The sequence below is a fragment of the Trachypithecus francoisi genome, unplaced genomic scaffold (assembly GCF_009764315.1).
Source record: "Trachypithecus francoisi isolate TF-2019V2 unplaced genomic scaffold, Tfra_2.0 Contig01440, whole genome shotgun sequence".
NCBI classification, from domain to species: Eukaryota; Metazoa; Chordata; class Mammalia; order Primates; family Cercopithecidae; genus Trachypithecus; species Trachypithecus francoisi.
In genome coordinates, this window is record NW_022681431.1 from 16,528,890 (window position 1) to 16,547,248 (window position 18,359).

The window sequence follows — 18,359 nt, forward strand, 5'->3', positions numbered from 1 at the left end:
CTAAGACTTTAAGTTATAAAATCCATTGTTTACTCAAAAGTCTGGAAAGGGCTTACAAGATATAATTAACTGCCTAGGACACACAATAAAACACAAATACATTTTCTCTTTAGAAAAATAACTTATTGTTAGGCTATGTAAAAGAATCTCACTTTACTAATGACTAGAAAAGTATGGACCAAGAAAGCAGCCAGCTACAGCATGTAAATTAAAATATATAAAAATTTCAAGTCAAAAGTCAGTATGCCCACTCTAATCAGAAACAGAGATCCCTACCACCAAAACTCCTATTCCAAATCATTCTGCACGTGAAAGCCACTGCAATTACATCAGAGAAAGAAATGAAGTGTAAAAAAATTCTGCAAAGTTATGCACCTGGAAACCCCATGAGAATCAACTGGAAAAGGCATTAAAAATTAAAATTCAACAAGGGGCCTGTGTAGTGAACACAAGAATAAATAGCCTTCTTACATGAAAACCACACAGGAAAAGATTTCAGTTTCAGTAACAATCAAAAAGATAAAGTATTTCGATATAGATTTAACAAGAAATATCTAAAAGCTATATTAACAAAAGGTTTTAAAATGCTACAAAGAAACATTTAAAAAAAGATTTAAATAAAGGAAAAGACGTCTTATTCTTAGACTCAATGATATAGTAAAATAAATTAGTCAGTTATCTTCTTAAATTTTATAAATTCAACCTGATCCCAATAAAATTACAAAAAATATTTTACTGGGAACTAATAATTCTAAATTTATACAAAATGTAAAAATCTAAAAAAAATAAATGTTTGAGAGCAGCCTGGAAAATTCTGAGGCCTAGGGCAATGAACAGGAACAAATACTATAAGATATTAAAATATACTCCAGAACTACATAAGGTAAAATAGTTTACTACTGGAATATTAATAGATCAAGAGGAAGATAACTGAGCAGGAAACGGAAATACAAATGCTTTTATAAATATATAAAAATATGCTCCACACTGCATACATAATGTGAGAAAAATCAAATTTAAAATATAATGACATAATATTTTTTCACTTTTCAGTGAGAAAAAAACAAGTTTGATCATTACATTGTAGTGGTAAGCATTAGGATATGCTACTGGCAACTGCAATTTGATAAATCTCTATGGGAGCATTTTTGCAATAAACCTTAATAAAAAATGCATATACCCTTTGAACTATCAATTTCACCAGTAGAAATGTATGCTATAGATGTACTCCCTAAGAGGCTCACAAAGGAGATAATCTGTAAAACATGAGTTGTAATTGCAAGAGACTGGAAACAATTAATGTTCCTCGATAGAAGTTTTGTTAGATAAATTATGGTCTATTTAAACAACAGAACATTATGCAACTGGTTTTTCTTTTAGCAACAATATGAATGTATTTTTGAGATATATTGACACTAGTTTCATAATTATGTTTTAAATCAGCAACAAAACCCATGCCCTAAACTTTAATCATGAATAATTTTTAAAATAGTTAGGGAAGGGTATAGGTGGTGGAATGATATCTTTCAGGCAAATACCCACAATTCTAAATTCTTCCTACAAGCAATGAAAATAAAAAGTGTGTAAAAAATGTGTCAGAAATATTTTCTAAAAATATTTGACAGCAGTATTGAAAATATTTCATTGTTCAGAAGAAAAGTACCTTGAAACCAAAAGAACTGGGATCTTGTTAAATGCAGATTCTGTTCATTAGGTATGGGTATGCAGTCTTATAAAATGAGGTAGTTCTAGATATTTATATGAAATAATCTTAAAGACACATCGCTAACTTAAAAAAGAAAAAGCAATATGCCAAACCAATGTGGATAATATCTCACTATTTTTGTCAAAAATAAAATAGGGATGAAAACTATATACATGCATGAAAATCCACAGAATATCTTTGAAAAATACAAAGCAAACTGATAACTGAGATTGCTCCTGGAAAGGAGGACAAGGAGTGAAAGAGTGGGAGGGAATCATTTCACTGTTTCTGTTTTTTTGACTTAGGGTTTCACTCTGTTGCCCAGACTGGAGTGCAGTGGAGCGATCATGGTTAACTGTAGCCTCGACCTCCTGGGCTCAAGTGGACCTCCTACCTCAGCCTCTTGAGTAGCTGGGACTACAGGTGCGTGCCACCACATCCAGCTAAAATATATATATTTTGTTCTGTAGAGACAGGGTCTGACTGTGTTACCCAGGCTGGACTCAAATTTGTGAGCTCAAGTGATCTTCCTGCCTTGGCCTCCCAAAGTGCTGGGATTACAGGTGTCAGTCACTGTGCCTGGCCTTCACTGTTTTTTTTTTTTTTTTTTTTAAGTATAGTTTACTTAAAAAAAAAAAAAAATGTTGGGCTGGGCGTGGTGGCTCACGCCTCTAATCCCAGCACTCTGGGAGGCCAAGATGGGGGGATGACGAGGTCAGGAGATAGAGACCATCCTGGCTGATACTGTGAAACTCCGTCTCTACTAAAAATACAAAAAAATTAGCCGGGCGTGGTGGCGGGCATCTGTATTCCCAGCTACTCGGGAGGCTGAGGCAGGGGAATCGCTTGAACCTGGGAGGTGGGGCGGAGGTTGCAGTAAGCCAAGATGGTGCCATTACACTCCAGCCTCGGCAACAGAGCGAGACTCCCGTCTCAAAAAAAAAAAAAAAAAAAAAAAAATGTGCACAGGCAGGTCGTGGTGGCTCACGCCTGTAATCCCAGCATTTTGGGAGGCCTAGGCGGGTGGATCACCTGAGATCAGGAGTTCCAGACCAGCCTGGTCAACATGGTGAAACCCCGTCTCTACTAAGAATACAAAAATTAGCTAGGCGTAGTAGCAGGCACTGCCAGCTACTCGGGAGGCTGACTCAGGAGAATCACTTGAACCCAGGAGGTTGCAGTGAGCCAAGACCGTGCCACTGCACTCCAGCCTGGAGAAAAGAGCAAGACTTCGTCTCAAAAGAAAAAAAGAAAAAAAGTGCACGTATTACCTAACTAAAAATATACCAAAAATAATAATAATAATAATAATACTCAGCATAACCAATCATTAGGGACATACAAATTAAAATCACTAGATATCACTTCACACCCATTACAATGGCTATTACTTAAAAAAACCAGAACACCAATCATTAAAAAAAAAAAAGAAAATGACAAGATGGGAAGAATGTGGGGAGAAATCAGAACCCCTGTGGACTGCTGGTGGGAAAATAAAACAGTGAAGGTGCAGCCACTATGGAAAACAATGTTAGTTCTTCAAAAAGTTAAACACAGATTTACCATGTGATTTGATCCAGGGATTCCACTTCTGGGTATATACCCCAAAAATCAAAGGCAAGGACTTAAACAGATATTTGTACACCCATTACTACTAAGAGTCAAAGAGCAGATGCAACCTAAGTGTCCATCAAGGGATAAATGGATAAAGAAAATAATACCACATTGTTTGTGGCATACACAATGAAATATTAGCCTAAAAAAAAAAAAAGGCATTCTGATACATGCTACAAAATGTATGAATCATTATGTTAAATGAAACAAGCCAGACACAAAAGGACAATATTGCATGATTCCACTTACATGAGGTGCCTAGAGTAGTCGAATTCATACAGATGGTAAGTGGAATGGGGTTTGTCAGGGGCTGGAGGGTGTGGTGGCGTGTGCCTGTAGTCCCAGCTACTCGGGAGGCTGAGGTGGGGGGATGGCTTGAGCTCGGAAGGTGGAGGTTGCAGTGAGCTGAGAGAGCACCACTGCACTCCAGCTTGGATGAGACAGCCAGACTCTGTCTCAAAAAAAAAAAAAAAAAAAAAAGAAAAAAAATAGTGAAAGTACTTAATGCCACAGAATTGTTCAGTTAAAAATGGTTAAATGATAAATTTGACCCAGTTGTGTGTATTCTGCCACAATTTAAAAAGAAGTAATGCACAAACAGAAAATCTGAAAACACCTATAGAAGTTAAGAAATTGAATTAGTTGATTAAAAACCATCCCCGAAGAAGAGCCCACCCTACATGGCTTCACTAACAGATTCTATCAAACATTTAAAGGCTGGGCATGGTGGCTTATGCCTGTAATCCCAGCACTTTGGGAGGCCCCGAGGAGGCCAGGTAACTTGAGGTCAGGATTCGAGACCAGCCTGACCAACATGGAAAAACCCCGTCTCTATTAAAAATACAAAAATTAGCCAGGTGTAGTGGCAGGTGCCTGCAGTACCAGCTATTCCGGAGGCTGAGGCAGGAGAATCGCTTGAGCTCAGGAGGTGGAGATTGCAGTGAGCCAACATTGCCCACTGCACTCTGGCCCGGGTGACAGAGTGAGACTTCGTCTCAAAAAAAAAAAAAAAAATTAAAGAGGAAATAATACTAATTCTTCATACACTCTTGCAGAACATAGACGTATAAAGGAGGAGGAAACATTTTCCAACGCATTCTATGAGAACAATATTACCTGATACCAAAGCCAAACAAAGATATCACGAGAGAACTACAGACCAATATCCTTCATGAATACGTAACACAAAAATCCTCAACAAAATGTGAGCAAACCAAATCCAGCAACATATACAAAAGATCATGATCAAGTGGAATTTATTCCAGGAATGCAAGTCTGGCTTAACATTCAAAATTCAATTAAAGTAATATATTAATATAAAGACAAAAACCACATGATCGCCTTGATAGATGAAGGAAAAACATCTGACAAAATCCAAGACCCATTTATGATAAAAACACTCAACAAGCTGGATAGAAGGGAATATCCTCAGCCTGATACAGGGCATCTATAAAAAACCTACAGTTCACATCACATTTAGCAGTGAACAACTGAATATTTTCTTCCTAAGATGAGGAACAAATCAACGATGCCTGCTTGCATTACCTCTATTCAACATCGTACTGGAGGGTCTAGCTAGTACAATCTTACAAGAAAAAGAAGTGAAAACCTGGATAAATTAGAAATGAAAACTTATGTCTACACAGTCATAACAGCCAAAAAGCAGAAACAATTCAAATGTCCATCACCTAGTGCAGGAATAAACAAAATGCAGAGTACCCATAGAGGAAAGTATTATTCAGCAAGAAAAAAGAAACAACTGATACATGCTACCACATCAATGAACTTCAGAAACATTACACCAAATGAAAGAAGATGTCTTAGCCACAAAGGACCCCATATCAAATGAGTTCATTTACATAAAATGACGAGAAAGGGCAAATCTACTGAGACAGAAATTAAATAGATTCGTGGTTGCTGAGGCCTGGAGGTAGTAATGGAGATCTTTTTGGAGTGATGGAAATGCGCTAAATCTGGATCTTGGTGAATGAGGCACAACTCTGAAATTTACTAAAAGTCAATGAATTTTGTTTTATATGCATGAATTTTACATATTACACCTCAAAAAAGCTGTTTAAACCATGTAATAAAAGGTAACTATAATAATATCATTTACATATTAAAACTACTGCTTTTTACCCATATTTCCACATGCTGGAAAAAAATAGAGGAAGGAAGACTTATAAAGCTAGAACATCTCATTATGCTTGCCTTCATATTAATGGCATAGAAAAATCTAGAAATACTGTATTTAGAAAAAGAGACTGATTAAGCCATAAATCTGAGAAATGGATTATACAAGACATTTTATTATTCACCTCCCCCACCTCTTCATAAACATGAGTGATGAGAAATAAACTAATCTAAGGCCAAAAAAGGTGTTAGTTTTACAATACCTATTAAAGAATAGCTTTCTTGAACATCATTTGTCTGATTACCTATCTTCGAGAGAGCCAAAGTTCATTCAAATGTGCTTTCAATAAATTTAAACATTTTAAATCTTCGAGGCATTTCCTTCAAATTCATGGTAAATCAGGAGCCATTTAAACTCATTGTTTTTCTCACAGTAAAGTTCCCACCACACAGTTACTAGTCTTGATCACTGAGCAACTTGTGACTTTCAAGCCAGCGCCTTTCTCTTATAGGGTCTTCTCTATTTCCCTTCCTGTCTTTGCCGTTCCTACTTTTGCCTTTTCCTATGATCTCTGCAAATTTCTGGCATGTACCCCTTTCTTAGTCCTGCCTGATGTGTCAACTCAGGCTTCCTCTCACTGGCCTTCCCTTTTGTGGGGAGTATAGGGGATTTCCTCTGCTATCTACCCACACTTCCCCAGCTGCCTCTCCAATCTGTTTGATCCCATAGTACCATCATCTTAATTCCTACATCTATGCACTGGCATTTTCAAAGCAACACCACAGATCTTTTACAAGCTTCCTTTTGAAGATTCTTATGGCACCATATTTTTATCTGAAGAAATGTGTTCCCTTTTCTGGTACATCTTCCCACGTCTGCAATCACTACTCTAGGGACATTTTACTAAACATGGATGAAGTCTATAGTAGACTGAGAACATGTGAGGATAGATCAAAGAAGAAAGTTACATTCGGAACACAAATAGTAAAAGTAAAGAAACAGCATCATTGGCAAGGGTGGGGAAAATGCATTCTCATATACTACCTGTACAATGGAAAACTAGTGAGCAATTTGGCCTCATCTGTTAAAATTTTCAGAAAGCATATTACTGTATACAATTAAATATAGTTTTGACCATTACATGTAACAAAAATATTTGAGCCAGTGCCCCAGGGTATCTCTAATCGGGACATTCAATGTAATACTGTTTGAATTGGACAGTAAACCCACGAGGCTTCACATTCCATATAGGCTGGGGATAAATCTGTTTTGTTCACTGCAATATGCTTAGTATCTTGAGCAATGCCTGGTACTGAGGAGGTGTTCAGGTTTGTTGAGTAAATAAGTGAATGATGGAGATCTGAGGGTTGGTTTATGCCTGGACCTCTGCTGGTGTTCAGCAAACCAGGAGTGTATTTTCCGTGTGGAATGACTTGGTGGCCATGCTGCAACCTGGGCCCTTGTGAACTATTAACTAAATATTGCTGAGCATCAGAGCAAATGCCAGAGGGATCTGAGTACTCAGAGCAAACCAGTCACAAAACAAATGTGCTACTGTGGTTATAACAAGAGTAATGCTGTAATACCTGTATTAGAACAGTCTTCTGGCTTTGCTGATTGACCATAGGTAAGCCAGATTTTTTTTTTTTTCAATTCAACTATTATTACCAAAAGTCTGTCATCAGTGTATTTTTTTTTTTTTTTTTTGAGACAGGGCCTTGCTCTGTCACTCAGGCTAGAGTGCAGTGGTGCAATCAGCTCATTGTAACCTCAAATCCCCGGGCTCAAGCAAACCTCTCACCTTAGCCTACTGAGTAACTGGGACTATGGGCATGATACACCAGGCCTAGCTAATTTTTAATTTTTTTTATAGAGACAGGGTCTCACTATGCTGCCCAGGCTGGTCTGGAACTCCTGGGCTCAAGTGATCCTCCTCCTCGGCTTCCTGAAGTGCTAGGATCACAGGTGTCAGCCACTGTGCTTGGCCCAGTATTTTTTTTGTCTTGTTAAGAATAAAAGATTTAATCTTCAGAACAACAATTTTGGACTCAGAAATGCCTAAGAGTAAAATATCCATCTTTGTCACAGAGCATTACTGAGCAAGGTATGTAACTTAGCCTTATGTCGCACATAGCTTTTCAGAGTTTGAGGAAATCATGAAGGAAAAAACCTATTGAGGTTATGATAAAATATGACCTTTGAAAAGCTTGAAATGACATTACATCCTAAAGACACAGGAGGGCACTCTTATCAACCAGCAAAGAAAAACAGAAAAGACAGTGAAGTCAAGCTGACATTTTAACAAATTGTACTGCAATAGTTGAATCAGGCACTGGTAAAATGTTGAGAGCTTGTAATTTATAGCCCAAGATTTCCTGTTTTTCGTGTACAACCTAGGAAGCCAACAGGATTCTACAACCATGTAAACTGGAGGAAGAATCCAACACTCGCAGATCCAAGGTGAGGATTAACCACGCCCCTTTCTAATGATTTCTTAAACTGACCTTGGGGCAGGATTTGCCCCTTTCAAGCAATCTTCTACATAATCTACAATTGCACTCAGTGTTTTACTTGTCTTCCACTGGGAGCAGTCCATGAGTTAATTTCTTTGCTCCATCTGTTTTCCCAGGAGAAATGGCAAGTTAAAAGTTTGAGCCAGTAGAAATGAAACAGCATTTTGAACAAAGGAGCAAAGACCACTGAAGAATGTATTTCGTGGCTTTCTCAAGTTTTAAAATTTGTAAACACAACTACAGAATATAATTTTCTCCATCAAATTTAATTAGTATAACAAGCATTTAAATGACCTTCCTTTAAGACTTTTAACAAGCCGCCTTCTGCAGAGCGCCATGGATTCTGAGGCACTCAGGCCCCTCCCAAAGGATTATCATTAATCTTAAAGTCACACTCAAATTTGTGTCTCAGCAAAATTATAAATAATTCCATGTCACAGGGGTCAAATGTAATGGCTAAAATGGAAAGCGTTAAAACTGTGAATGCCAAGGGTATACTGTGGTTGCATAATAAATCTTTGTTGACTGAATAAGCCAGAAGATTCTCTCCATCTCAGGTACTACCTGTAGGAAGTACAACACACAAGCTGCATTCTTGAACTGCTTCGGACTATTTTATTCGCTTGAATCTTCATCTATTTAAATGACTGGGTTCCTGGACATGATGTTTCAAACTTAATTTCTGTCGATGTGCTCAGAATTTTTTGTTCCATGTTCTTTCGGTAAGGGCCTTTGTGAATTCCAGTTTCTATCCTTAGCTGAACTGGCCATCAGGGTACCCAATTAGGCTCAATCTATATGAATAACAGAACATGCTCTAAAATGTGCTAATTTAAAAGATACATTTCTAATTTTCCTCTGCTTTCTAAAATGATTCTGGTTAACTGAAAATGCCAATGAGTTTTCTTCAGTTAAATAAAGCTGTCTGAATATTGCATATTATAAATATGGAAGGCCACTGAAATCCTCTGAGTTGGTATCTAAGAAGGAGATACCCAAGTATTACGTTAAAATGGCATCCATTGTTTTCATGTGGGTGTGTGAAAAGTCACCAAGAGGGTGATGTGCAAAGTTTGAGAATTATAAATGGTATCGCAGGAACTGAATTTGGAATATAAAAAAGACTAACTTCAAAATCAAATTGGTATGCTCTGATATAGGGGCCTTTAGCTCATCAAGAAAGTTTCTAAACTTAAAAAAAATATTTTTTTAACCAATAACCTTAAAAATATTTTTTTGTTTGTTTTTGTTTTTTGTTTTTGAGATAGGGTCTCATTTTGTCACCCAGGCAGGAATGCAGTGGTGCCATCACGGCTCACTACAGCCTCGAACTCCTAGGCACAAGTGATCCTCCTGCCTCAGCCCCCCAAATAGCTGGGACTACAGGCATATGTCACCACACTCAGCTAATTTTTTGTATCTTTTGTAAAGATAGGTTTTGCCATGTTGCTCAGGCTGGTCTAGAACTCCTGATCTCAAGCCATCTGCCTGCCTCCGCTTTCCAAAGTGCTAGGATTACAGTCATGAACCACTGCACCTGGCCTGAAGATCTTAATTGAACCACACTTGCATTTAAAGCTAATTTTTAAAAATAGCCTTGAATACATTTTCGGTATGCACTCTACCTTCCTTTTTTTAAGAGATAACCTAGCCATGATGCAGGGTGCTAGAGTTCCTACCCTCACTAAATAACAGGGAAACCTGGGTTTAGATCTTGACTCTATCATTTGTAATTCGTGCTAACTTTAAGCCACTTACTTCACCTCCCTGAAGCTCACATTGTTCTGTCTGTAAAATGGGAATACTGTCATCTGAATCAAAGGATTAAATGGGAGACTATATAGCAAATACTTAGCACATTGCCTGGCATACAATAATTGCTTTATAAAAGGTAGCAATCATTCCTTTTTTACTTCAATCGTTACTGCTTATTGTAATCTCTTTAATTTCACTCTTTAATCTTTTCTCAAGGGTATTCATAGATAATATGATAAACCTTGATAAACCTTCAGAAATTATTTACTAATTATTTACACAGAGTCTACATGGGGGAGGACAGACACAGTCCAATAATTACTAGTGCTACAAATAGGAAGTATGCCATCAAACATATGACAGGGGTACTTAATTCAAGGAGGCCCTGACGAAGCGTTACTTAGACAGAGATCTGAAATATGAAGAAATTAGCCAGGCAAAAAAAAGTGAGGCTGGCAATGGAACACATTCAACCAAGTTAAGTGTAGGAAGTTATCCTAAGGGCAAAGGAAGATACTGAGAGGATTTCATGGAACTCTGCAATTAAAACAACTTCCGGATGCAGAGTATTTCTAAATAAATTAAGCAGGAGGATTTTATGAGCAAACTAAAGTATACGTATAAACTTAAAACACAGCCTATCACATATTCCTGAAGCACTACACAAAATTAAAACTTTTAGGCCATGGGAGGACTTATTACCACCATTTGGGAGGCATGACGCATCAATCTAACTTACTGAGCAACAATGCTTTTGGTATGTTGATGGAAATTCTCAATTATATGTATCTATCAACCACCAAATAAGTTTTAGTATGTAATACATAGTTGCAAAGTAAAGAGGGAGTATGAGTATCAATAGAAGACTTCCTTTTCCTCTGAGGCATCTTTGGTTCTTAATGGAAAAAATAATTTTCCACTTTTTTACTTTTTCCTATTCCCCGGTTTCATATTTCTAAATAAATTAAGCAGGAGGATTTTATGAGCAAACTAAAGTATACGTAAAGTAAACTCTGGCTTTTTGATACCCTCACTAATGAGATGTTTTGGGAAAAAACTATTTCACACTCCCCTGCCTTCTTAAACTGAACACACCAAATATAATTTGTTCTTTATCGAGAACACAGGGTCTGTGCTTTAGCCAATAAAGTACCAAGCTCTTCTGCTCCTATAAGCTGACCTCTTTCATGGAAGGTCCTGGCTTACTTATCCTTCTTATCAGTTCAAGAGTCAGTCACCTTTCCAGGAAGCTGTCCCCTGACCTCCCCAATCTTCTCTCTCAATTCCCAAAACCCTGAACACGCCTCTATTTTACCATGAACACAGTGAATTATAATTTCAGACCAGGCACGGTGGCTCATGCCTGTAATTCCAGCACTTTGGGAGGCCGAGGTGGGCAGATACCTTGAACCTAGGAGTTTGAGACCAGCCTGGGCAACACGGTGAAATCCCATCTCTACAAAAAAATTAGCAGGGTGTGGTGGTGCGCGCCTGTATTGCCAGCTACATGTGGAGACTGAGACGAGAGGATCGCTTAAGCCCAAAAGGTGGAGGCTGCAGTGAGCTGAGATCGCGCCACTGCACTCCAGTCTGGGTCCCACAGAGCCAGACCCTGTCTTTAAATAAATAAATAATAACTTTGGTTTACCTTTAATCTTCTTCTTAGGTTGCACGCTTCTGTAGGGCAACTGCTATGACTTTTAATTCTGCACTCTTAAATGTATAGCACACTGACCCAGGGGCAAATTGCTATTCTCAAGGTTTAGTGACCCGCATCCTTCCTCTTATGTAAACAGCTTTATACGGAGACAATTTCAGAATTGAATTCACTTTTAATACTTTCTTTGACTTCGCAGAAAACAGCTGGCTTTGCAGAGTATATGCCTGTAGTACAATGATTATCAAGATGAGGGTAGGTGGGTTGTGTGGTTTGGAAAAGCATATTCAGATAATTATGTAAATGGTAAAATAAACTTTTTTTTTTCAGACAGAGTTTCGCTCTGTCGCCAGGCTGGCGTGCAGTGGCGCGATTTCGGCTTACTGCAACCCCCGCCTCCCGGGTTCAAGCGATTCTCCTGCCTCAAGTAAAGCTTGACAGTAACTTGGCTGCACGAATATGGATTTTAAAAGGTTGATAAAGAGTGTTTCATACCTGCCTTTCTACACTATGTTATTACTAATTGAATCGAGTTGGAATAAACTAGTCAGACCTGTATGCACAATGAGTCAAATGGCTCGAATCAAAGGTTTGAGAAGTCCCCACGAGCCAGGTGCTTGAGTTGTGTGATGTTAAGACTTCAGGTATACCGGCACACTTCATCCAGACTTGGCTCATACAGTCCCTACAGTCTCAGAATGGAATACCATATAACCCTTCTCTCCCCATCTAAATCCCAGTTAGGGTTTAAGACTCAACTTCTCCACACTCTGACCTCGTCTTGAATTCCAAGGGCAGTGAGGAGTCTATACAACAGGATATTTAATAAGTGATTACGTTCTGCCGAATGTTTTTTTAATGTCTGCTTAAATCTAGCCAAAGTCTCAACAACAGTAGGGAGACAGGCTACTCAAGCGCCAGTCGAATGGAAAGGGGTTGTTAACAGCCTATGATAACCCTAACGTGGGAGCCAGGACGTCCAAACCTGGTTAACAGAGCCCACAGAGTTCATAGGGGAAGGACTGTGACAGAGTCAACGTCTTGTCTGAACAAAAAGACCCACCAACGAATGAAAGAAGACCTCCTGGGAGGGATAGTGGGGCGGGAGAGGGAAATCAAGCCTTCTTAACAAAAAGCAGCTTTCTTTAGCCCACTCCACTTTCCAGCTCCCTAATTGCTACCCCTCCTGTGCGACGATTCCCTGCCCAAAGTAGGAGAAAAAGAGGTCCAAAAGGATATAGCATCACCTTTGCCCTCTGACCTAGGAGCGAAGACTCACCAGTTTCATAACGGACTTTTGGTGGTTCAAGAGCAGTCACTGAACTCCTCAAACGCAGGAAGCGTCTTCCGGTGCAATCTCCGCCACCTGCCAGCCGAGAGCATCGCGGGACTTGCAGTCTTTCATTCTCACGTCCCTTCCAGGGGAATCATAGGAAATGTAGTCTCCCCTCCAGGCACCATGGGAACTGTGGTCGCCTTTCCTTTTCCTCCCTTTCCTCTGCGGACGCCTCCTTCCGTCAGCTCAAATTCATCCCCGCCGCCAATGCATCCTCCCTCTCCACCCCAGCATGATATCATGTCCCCCTTACGCGCCTGGGGCCCATGGTGTTCTGGGATGTGTAGTCCCGACGGCTCCGGGTCCCCTTTCCCCTCCTTCCAAAGGGAAGCCGGATGGGCACGTGGCTTGCCGGGAGTTGTAGTTCTCTTGGGCCCTAGACGCCGGGCTCTGCGCTTTTACTCAGGGGAGGCAAGAACTACAACTCCCAGGGACGCCGAGCGGCAGCAGGTGGGAGCGGGGCTGTTTGTATCAATATGGCGGTTGTCAGCCAGACAAAGACAGTCAGTCTGATGTGATTGAGACAAGGGAGGTTTTTCAGGGGGAGACTGGGAGATAGGGGCCTCCCCTCCCCCTTCTCCTCTTCCTGCGCCGGCTTCAACCCCTCCCCAGTCCCCTCCCGACGGGCGCCCCACGCGGAAGACACCCCTCCCCCTCCCGCTTTCCCTCCTCCCTACCTCAGCCCTTCGTACTGGGACGTTGGGGAGGGGGCTTTGCCGGGCGGAGAGAACTCAGCGAGGATTCTGAGGTGAGTCGAGAGGTTTTGAAGCCGGACAACCTCAAGTCTCTTTCCTCACTTCTTTCTCTTCATTTAAAACGATTTTTTTTGGAGGGGTTTTGGGGAGGAAGTGAGCGGACGCTGGGGATGGGTCTCGTTAGCGGCCGGATTGAGAGGAGGGAGGAAGCAGGGGGCTTCCGAGTGGGTGATCCAGACGCGGGCTGTGGGGTGGGGCAGTTCGTGGGGGCCGGTCCTGGAAAGGCGTCGACTGCCCCCTAACTCCTCTAGTTTCCTCTACTATGAGCGGAAGGTTTGAATCCTGGAGGTGGGGTCTCTGGTGTGGAGTTCGGGAAACTGTGAGGTGATTTGCAGGTGTGTTGGTTTGTTTGGGGTGTGGAAGTGTGTTTAAACTGTGTGACGTGTACTTGTGTGCTCTGCTTGTTTTGGAGCGGTGTCTGTAGATGGGAAGTTAGACAGCGCGAGTCCTCGTTTGCTCTGGGCCTGGGCTGAGGGGCGGGCGTGAGGTCCTGGTGCTGGGCATTTGGGCTGGCGACGTGGTGCGGGGCAGCCGGGCTCAGCAACTCGCTCGTGTCCCGTCGCCCGCTCACACTCCGCCACTCGCCTCCGCCCCCTCCCCTGGACGAATCTCCACCCCAAACTCCAGCCACAAGAACTGTAGAGATGGTGTGATATGGAGATGGGTTTTTTGCATCCTCAAGTCGGTAGATAGGTGGGAAAGGAAAAGTGTTTCTTAATATTTTATTCCGGAACCGTGTTTTGGTTACACTATTGGGGCTACTTTGAAAGGCGTCCTCCACCCACCTTCACCCCGAAACAGTAGGTAGAGGTATCTTGTCTTCGTGTGAATTAGATGAATAATTGCTGAAGATTCGGGGGGCCTGGGGTGGGGGTCGGGGGTGCTGGATTGCGTACACGTCTGTGTATGTCTACTGAAGAGACGGAATGTCTGTTGTGTATCTTGAGATAGGGCGACTTATTTTCGTAGTAGGAAGAACTGTTGGAAATTATTTGCGGGAGAGGGGGTGCGCGGAAAGGCGCTGCTTGTATTTTTCTTCTACTCCACCCTGTTCTGTCTTGCATTTGCCTGAAAGCTGGTGGAATGGAACAGTGAAGAAGCATTGGGTGAGTAAAGGGAAGAATGCAATTGGCATTAAAGATAACACTGTGTAAAGTTGAATGGTATAAAGTGATTACTGTTTTATTTAGGCTGAAGCTTAAAAAAATCACCCATTTATCATACAGGGTAGAGGGATGTGACTAGCTCATTTCTCTGGGATCCTGCAGGTATAGAAACCTCTGGCTTCCCCCTTCCTTCCTTCCTTCCTATCCTCCCTCCTTCCTTCCTTAAGTCCTTCCTTTCTTTCTTGGCTTAGTACAACATTTCTCGTTCTGATGGACATAATACCGCCTGTGTCTTTTTATTTAGTTTGTGCTAATATGGTTGTGCTTTTTGTGGTTTTACCATAAAATGCATCACTAAATGCATTTATTATTTTGCATTTATGCCGCAGGTAATTATCACATCAGGATTGCAGTGCTTTGCATTAAACTTATTTTAAAATTGTACAATTAAGTTGCTTGATCTAGTTGAATTATGTTTCTAAGTCAAAGTTGGGAAATCTGAATTCTAAATTTTTTTTCAAATTTCTATTAGAGTTAAAAAGAAAAGGATTGCAACATATTTCTCACAGTTTTTAATATTTAGTAACACACTAGAAGAATTTAAGATCACATATTTTGTACTTCCTTATTAAGTTCTTCAATAATTCTTATGTGACAATTTTTTTGGTGTAACGGATTTTTAAAATAAAGAAATTGGCATAATTTCTATTTCAACTGTTGAGAATTGAATATATTCCCCAAACTTATCAATTCTTGAATCTGCCACCTATCATCAGTAAGGGACCTTTAGATTCTATGATAACTGAAAACCACATTGATAGTGTGTAATTTTATGGTATGTCCTCTTAACCATTTATTTGAAATTTTTGCTGTTGGTCATTCACACAGATAAGGGGAACTGAAAGAATGAGGTAGCATGTATACTTCAATTGACCTGAATAGAAAAAACTGTGGTTTCTAAATCTTCAGATGTAGAATATACAATATGTTGATTCCAAACTAAGCCATTAGTTTGTGATAGACCAGGATTTTCAGAATCATTTGTTTTAAGCTTGTGTCTTAACTTGAAACACTACTTTGCAAAAGGTGGAGAAAAATCCTACATAACTACTTAACGGAGTGTTTTGTTTTATTTTTCTGAAGCATATTATAATAGTCATGGAGGTTTTTAAAAATGTTTAAAAGTTATTTTAGAAGTAAAAAACCTACACGTTTGTTAGTGTTTTGAATTGGAAAAGCATGAATATTTCTCTTCCATCCACCCTTACCTCAAAATTTCTTTTTGTTTTGTCCATGGAAGTACAAAGTTATTTACTGGGAAAAGCGTTCATTAAACTTTTTCTGACTGCTAGTGGGATCAAAATCATTACGTGTAAACCAAATATATTCCTAGCATTCACTGGGGGTGATTCCATTGCATTTTAAGTACCAGGCATTAAAATGATGTAAAGCCTTTACTGCAGGTTAAAGCATAAAACATTCTCAGCATGTGGGAGTCATATGGTTTACGAATAAAGTAGAAAACCAGGGCATTGGTGCTTGTCCAGCTTAAAATTTCATCGCGTAACTGTGAAAGACACATTTATTTTAATGTGATTGCTTCTAAAGATGTTGCTTGTATTATGGGAAGTTGAAAATCTAAGCTACTTTTAACTAATCTGTTGCTAGTTTAGTGTACTGCATTTAGTGAACACTATTTATGATCACAAATATGCATCAAGGAAAGGAGCCTTTAGCTGGAAGTTGAATGCCTTTAGTGAGGCTTCGTTTTCACTGCTGTACGAACAGATTTCAGTCTTCTAGCCCAAATCCTCAGTTAAAACATTGCTAATAGAAACTTAATAGCTCAGTGTTGATAAGTTACAAAATATGTGACAACAAATCTGTCATTGTTACATCATTTAAAAAATAGAAGCAACCAGCTTATGGCAATTTTTGTGGCAAGTGTTGATTGAAATTCTGTTGTTTGTTTCGTAGATATTGAATATATTGGGAATATTTAGGCTTAATATGTGCATTTTGAGTCTCCTGTACACTGTATTCAGTACATCCCACATTTAGTGTTTCAGGCAGCTACCATGTAATTTGCTTCTGTTCTTTTCCTTGTAGCTCTTGCTTCTCTTGTTTTTGTATACAGCTCTTTAAACCTAAATTATTTCTCTTGGGAATTAGGTATTTATGTAGAATGTTGTCATAAGTGAAAGTTGGCGTACTACTCAACTTTTTAAATACATGAACATTTATAGATAAACCGAATAGTGCTCATTGAAAATGTGTTGGTTTTGTTTGTTTTGTGAACCTGCATTATTTAGTTCTTTGGCTCCTGGAATTAATTTTGTAGCTCACTTTGCTATTCTTTGGCTAGATTTTTCTGTTGACAGTTGGCTTTTACTTCTCACTTTAGTAGAACTGTAATTTATTAAAATACTGTTGTGAGTGAAAAGCATGGCTTGTCTAGAGTGTTATATATGTACACCCACACATGCACTCACACTAAAATACCTTTATGTTTGTTTATTTACGAAATTGGTATATATCTATCAGACATGCCTCCCATAAGAGAGAATCTGAGCCACAAATAGCAGGAGACCTTGAACTTTGAGTAAAGCTAGAAACCAAAGAGTAACCAGCACATATTGTCCACATTATAGAAGCTAAGGAGATTTTCAGTGTCATTCCAAGTCATTATTTTCACAGATTTTGTTAAAATATAGTTCTCTCAAAATGGAAGCTATCGATATTGAAAGTTTTCTCAAAATACTACTAAGTAACACGTAGCATGGATTCCTAGGTGCAGCTATTCCCCCCACATTGCCCTTACTGAATTTAGGGCCCATGATAGGTACAGAGTAAAGATTTTTCCATGGGATTATTTGATGTAAAACTTTTAGTTCCAGTGTATTCAAATATAATCCAGTGCTTTAGATAATTTGTTTTCCTTGACCTTAGATGAAACAAGTTGGAAATTTACTATAACATTGTTTTGGACACTTTCCAAGAGCATTTAGCTCCTGGAAGGGCCCTGGCTTTAGCATAGTTTTTACCCTCATAGTGATAATAAGGTTGAAGTTACATTAAGTTTTTCCAGTGGCTATTATAATCTTAATGCAATATTTGACAGCTTCTTAGGCTATAGTGTTTTTTTTTTTTTAACATTTACAAAAAAAAAAAAGGTAATAATAGTCTGATTTTAGCTTTGAAGTGATCAATTATTTTAACTTTTTCACCCTTAAAATGGGTGGCACTAGACTCCTTCCTGTTAAGTGGTAAAATGATTCTAATTCAGTCAAAGGGCACTAGGTTTTTCTTAGAATGTGGATTGTGATAAAAAATGTTTACTAAATTCCACATGCTGAATATACTCTCTGGCTGCTTCTTTGTTTATCTTATGTCCAGAGATGGTCCACATGTGGTGTATTGAAAATATTAGTAGCCTCATTACTGTATACATATTAAATAGTGTGGAGTTGCCAAGTGGCAGTAACTAATTTGTATCTAGTCACAATTTTTATAGCAAGAAAGTGAAATGCTGTGGTTACTGCTGAAACAGGGATGACTTTAAGACTGAACTGATTTAAGATTTTGATAATTTAGGCTGGGCATGGTGGCTCACACCTGTCATCCCAGCACTTTGGGAGGCCGAGGCGGGCAGATCACCTGAGGTCAGGAATTCGAGACCAGCCTGGCAAACATGGCAAAACCTTGTCTCTACTAAAAAGACAAAAATTAGCTGGGTGTGGTGGTACATGCCTGTAATCCCAGCTACTCGGGAGGCTGAAGCAGG

General features: G+C 39.5%; 2 protein-coding genes across 24 annotated transcripts in view; one reads left to right on the forward strand and one right to left on the reverse strand.

The window, feature by feature from the left end:
• The window catches only part of INTS9 (integrator complex subunit 9), a 126,877-nt gene extending 113,986 nt beyond the window's left edge, over positions 1-12,891 (reverse strand). The window contains exon 1 of one of the 2 annotated variants that reach the window (XM_033229612.1): positions 12,658-12,891. In XM_033229612.1, the coding sequence (XP_033085503.1) occupies positions 12,658-12,666 (9 nt within the window). In that variant the 5' untranslated portion in view covers positions 12,667-12,891. Of the gene's footprint in view, positions 1-1,416; positions 1,423-12,657 lie in introns of those variants that run through there. The other variant, XM_033229622.1, reaches the window with a different exon arrangement.
• A 286-nt stretch (positions 12,892-13,177) lies between these two features.
• Positions 13,178-18,359, forward strand: part of HMBOX1 (homeobox containing 1) — a 182,537-nt gene continuing 177,355 nt past the window's right edge. For 21 of the 22 annotated variants that reach the window (XM_033229706.1, XM_033229637.1, XM_033229760.1 and 18 more), the window contains exon 1: positions 13,341-13,462. The gene's annotated coding sequence lies outside the window, so the exon portion shown is untranslated. Of the gene's footprint in view, positions 13,463-18,359 lie in introns of all 22 variants that reach the window. The other variant, XM_033229672.1, reaches the window with a different exon arrangement.